General features: G+C 36.7%; 1 protein-coding gene across 1 annotated transcript; it reads right to left on the reverse strand.

Annotated features, from left to right (window-relative positions):
* Positions 1–1,530: 1,530 nt before the first annotated feature.
* Positions 1,531–2,127, reverse strand: LOC122599391 (probable receptor-like protein kinase At5g59700). The gene has a single exon (XM_043771931.1). It carries the CDS (start codon positions 2,125–2,127, stop codon positions 1,531–1,533), a length of 597 nt encoding a protein of 198 aa, XP_043627866.1.
* Positions 2,128–4,785: the final 2,658 nt, after the last annotated feature.

Here is a 4,785-nt window from a genome sequence, read left to right on the forward strand (position 1 = left end):
TAGTCCTCTCGTGGAATATGGGGGACGCTCCAAGTGGGTCCAGACAGCAATCTTTTATCGTTTTTTTTGTATTATATATGTGTGGGGTATATATAAGTGTATTTGTGTGTGTGTTATAAATTATAATTAATTGATGATGTGGCGAAGAAGTTTCAAAAACTGTCTTTATAGACAGTGAATGTCCTAAGGGAAGTCTTAAGTTATGTTATGCTGATGTGGCTGGAAGAAGCTCCAAGAAGCTGAGCACTGACCTTAAATGCTTTATATTATTACTACTAATCAGTAAATAAAAATTTCGAAATTTCTTTTCTTTATACTCTTAAGCATAAACTCTATTGAGAGTATAATATGAATTTCTCAATAGTATGTTACCTAAGAAAATCTTTGTAATCTGTTCAAAAAAATAGGAAAATCTTTTAATCAAGTCATAAATGTACGTAATTACCAATTTCCCCTCGTTTAAGAAGACCCCTTTCAAGAGAAGTGCATTTAGTTCCGCTTCGGATTTGAAGATCAAAGGATGTGCTGCAGCTTTCAGTATCTCTCCGTATTTCGACTCTAATACATGGTGGAGTTCCAACTCTAGCTATTAAATGAAAAAAGGACATGTTTTTTTTATTAAATAAAAAATTATACCTCGTGGAATTAACGTGAAAGGCAAATCCTATTCACAAAAGTAAATGAGTCGTATGTAGATTATCTTGCATTCCAATCCTCACGTGGTTGGCCTATTTTGTAATAATGTTATGATAATAAAACCACATAAAAAAATGGCAGACATCTATATCGATCAAATTACCTTTTCTACAGGTTGGAACTCGATGCCTTCTATCTCTAAAGTGCCGTCAAAAGATGTGCTGTCGAAGTTAATTTCAAGATCAACATATTTGTCATGGCTACTAAATTGATGCAATCTAGCCTTCAACCATTACAGGCGCATCTCGGTCACAACTACACCGTCACAACTACTTTTCTTTGGACTATATGTTTTATCATTGTTAGAAGTTGGTGGGTTTTACTTCTCTTTGTTATTAAAATAATTTAAATGATGCCATGTGAAATAAATTAGAGTTGGAGTGCTTCGTAAGATGGTGATGTGGTAGGTTTGGATGAAGATTTATTAAGATACATGTTGAATAATTATGTTTATCTTAAAGTTTAGGTAATTATCATTTTGGGACAGATTGATTTTCATCATGCAAGATTTCAATATAAGCGAATAGTTACGTACCGTTGTCCCAGCATTAAGAAAGACCCCATTGGAGAAAAGTTCATTGAGGTGGTCAATAGATGTAAACCTCAGACGAGGTACCGTAGTATTTACCATCTCCCTGTACCCTTCTGGTAGTTTTAGATCATAAAGCTGCTGATATTCTAGTGCATCCTCTAATTGTTCCACAACAACAGACATCATTGGCCGCCCTTCATGAGAATCGTGCAAACATTGAAATGCAACGGCAGAGAATACCTCTAAAGATGTCGGGTCCATTTGTGGCTTAAGATGTTCAAACACAATCTCATTTAACTTATTCAATTCTCTGCGCACATGTTTTTCCATTTGTTAACGAAAACCTTAACCAGACCATTGCTATATTCATAGCATAATCTCCTGCAAAGAACTTCAAATAAGACGACGCCGAAAGAGTATACATCTGATTCTTTCGTTAGGGTATAAGTCGTCATAAATAGTGGGTCACAATATCCTGCAGTACCCAAGGCATTGGTGAGCAGAACCGAGTTCTGCTGATTAGCAGGGCCTATTTTGGATAGCCCAAAATCAGCAAGTTTAGCGGTCAAACTGTCATCGAGAAGAATATTGGCACTTTTTATATCACAATGAAGAACTCGTTGGTGAGTTCCTTGAGGATCATGAAGGTAACTTAATCCCTTTGCAACCCCCAGGCATATCTTGATTCGTTGTGCCGATGTAAGACCGGGATCACTCAAGTGCTTATCGAGACTTCCCTTGGATGCAAGTTCATATATAAGAACCTTCTCATCTTCTTCATCACAATATCCCAGAAGAGAGATAAGATTTTGATGTGTATATCTGGAAAGCAACATGATCCCTTTCAAAAATTCTGGGTCTCCTTGCCCAAATTGACGATTAAGACGCTTAATGGCCATCATGCTTCACCCCCTGGAGTGAGACACTTCTCCTTCATACACAGACCCAAATCCACCAGCTCCGATAATGTTGTTACTGAAACTGTCAGTGGCTCGTTTTATCTGCTCCAGTTGGATTTTAAGATGTTCAAACTCTGTCATGAAAGACGTCATTATTTGTGAATTGGATAATGATGAGACGTTTCAAATGAAGTATTCCAATCAATTTGAAAGATGGGTAAGAATGGTGAAGAAAGAAATTAATGTAATCAATAGATAAAAGATGGGCCATTTCAAGATGCCCAAAGTCAACCATCCATGTGTACTTAGTTATAAATTCTTGTGTGTCGGCTGAGATGTCGTCTTCACGTACATGATGTAATGAAATGTTTTATATCCTAAACAATTTGTGGTTGATTATCAAGTCGCTTTTGTTAGATCTAAGAAATTAAATGCTGAAGTCGAAAGCTGACAAAATTTACCTGCTGATCAAAGTCAACAATATAATTTGTATGTCAACGTAGGTGCTGTGGTCAGATTACTGTATATATATAATGAATAATAATTCCAGTTGATTTTGCAAATGATTATATTGAGATGAACATCTGGAGATGCAAATTCCGTGGCGGTTGCCTACTAGATTCAGAGGTTGAAACCCGTTCGTCCACAATTCCAATCAATTTTTTTGTACCTACGCGAGTATGCAAAATATAGAACTGTCTATCAGAAAGATGGCTGTGGAGATTATAATAAAAGCATTGATTCGGGTACAGGCTCCCAGGTATACTTATAAAAACTTGGATCCTCACGTCTGCAAACCATTCTTGGTGATAGCGTTAGACATTACTTCCCATTTTTGTCAACAAAAAACCACTATCAATAAATGAATAAATCAGTTAAATAGATGTGTGGGTAACCCACGTTATGTGACTATATTTATGGGGAAATCAAAAATTCAAAATCCTATTTCTTAGTAAAAAAAGAAAAAAAAACTGGGTACATGAAGACTAAACGTACGATTATAATAATAGTAACAAGGAAAGAACCAGCTTAGCAAAGATCATTGTTCAGCTTAAAGGTGATGTATTTATTAATAATTAAATAATAAAAATTGATACATGAAGCGGTTAAATCTTTAATCATATACTATGTATTTTAGAAATGGAGACATAACAGAGTAACTAGAGCGCGCACCTCATTAGAGCATTCTTCTTTACCGTGCCAGCCGCTTTCTCTTCTACTGAAATAGCTACTTCATTAGAGCTGGATTTAGAACTAGAATTCATGTTAAGATGGGTAGACACACGACTAGGCACAATTATAGGGGCTCCAATATAATCCCCAGAGTTGAATAAGGGTGGTTTATCATCACAAGTGTAATAATCATCTTTGTTCAAGAGGAATCTTACCGGGCTATCCAGGAATTTTCCTATTATTAAAAAAGGAAACTAAAATCAACATCATGATTCATCACATAATTATTTGGCAACGCTACCCATAACTGTGTTCCACAACTGTAGCTTCTTAACACCCATATCTTAGTAGTTGGTAATCCAAATGCAGATTTAGATCTATAAATGCATTGAGATTTTTCCATGACACCTAAGAATAAGGAGTGGAGATCAAAGAACACCACGACTTACAAACATTCTTGTCCAGAATTAACAATGGTCGCCATCAGACAGTGATGTGCGAAATCTAGCTTTAAAATTTATAAACTCGAATTACCAAAAGACTGACTACTACACATTCACAGGCAGTGTACCTGATCGCATGCAATATAGTTAAAAGCTGGTAAGCCGAGATCGTTCACAAGGACTATTATAAGCAATCGTAGAAATTAAGTGATTCAAGTAAAATGGGGGTTTTATGGTCGAATTGCCACTTTGCAAGAGTTAGTTAAAAAAGTCAGTAATCCCTCAGGATTAATCAAAAGAAGAATTTTGTTGTTGAATTTCGAACAATAATTTAAAAGGACACCCACTTGGAACAGAGCCATGCCAGATTTTTCTTATTCATCAAGATTTGCCACAAACACTTTGCATAACCTGGCATCTGCACAATTGCATCTAAAAATGGTATATTAATGTGCAACTTACTTAGATGACTTACAAACTTCTCCATTTGCTTCTTTAGCTTCTTTCACCAATCTCTAAGGGTATGGAATTTTTGGCTTGTAAGGCTTTACTTCTGGTTTTTCAGACTGTTTAGGTGGGACAGCCGGATTCTGCACGGCTGGGTTCGGCTCCATTTCTATCTCATCATCAACAGCTTCTTCAGCTTCAACCTGCACAAGAGGAGTAAAAACATTAGGTAGAGGATTTGCAGAATCATAAGTGTTACCTGCTCTTGTTGTGATTGCATTAACTTGCTCATTTCTAGCATTTGGAAGAGTATACTTCGATCCCTGTCCCTGGTTATTCTGTGGAGGCCTAGGATTCTGCTGAGTATTGCTCGGTAGAGTACCGGGCTGCCTATTCGGATTTCCTAGCCTTTCAAGTCTAGCTTCAATATCCTGGAAGGTCACTTGTGTGCTCTTCGTGCTTTTCTCCAACTTATTAGCAATCCCGTTCAATCGAGTAGTCATAGCATCCCATTGAGAAGCCATCTTCTTGTTTTGTTCCTCTACTCTCTCATTGGTTGCTTTCTGAGCACTGACCAAGTCCTTCATGATTTCTC

The sequence above is a fragment of the Erigeron canadensis genome, chromosome 1 (assembly GCF_010389155.1).
Source record: "Erigeron canadensis isolate Cc75 chromosome 1, C_canadensis_v1, whole genome shotgun sequence".
In the NCBI taxonomy this organism is placed as follows: Eukaryota; Viridiplantae; Streptophyta; class Magnoliopsida; order Asterales; family Asteraceae; genus Erigeron; species Erigeron canadensis.

Coding starts and splice junctions, on each gene's coding strand:
- LOC122599391 (XM_043771931.1), bottom strand. CDS start 2,127: ATGGCCATTAAGCGTCTTAATCGTCAATTTGGGCAAGGAGACCCAGAA.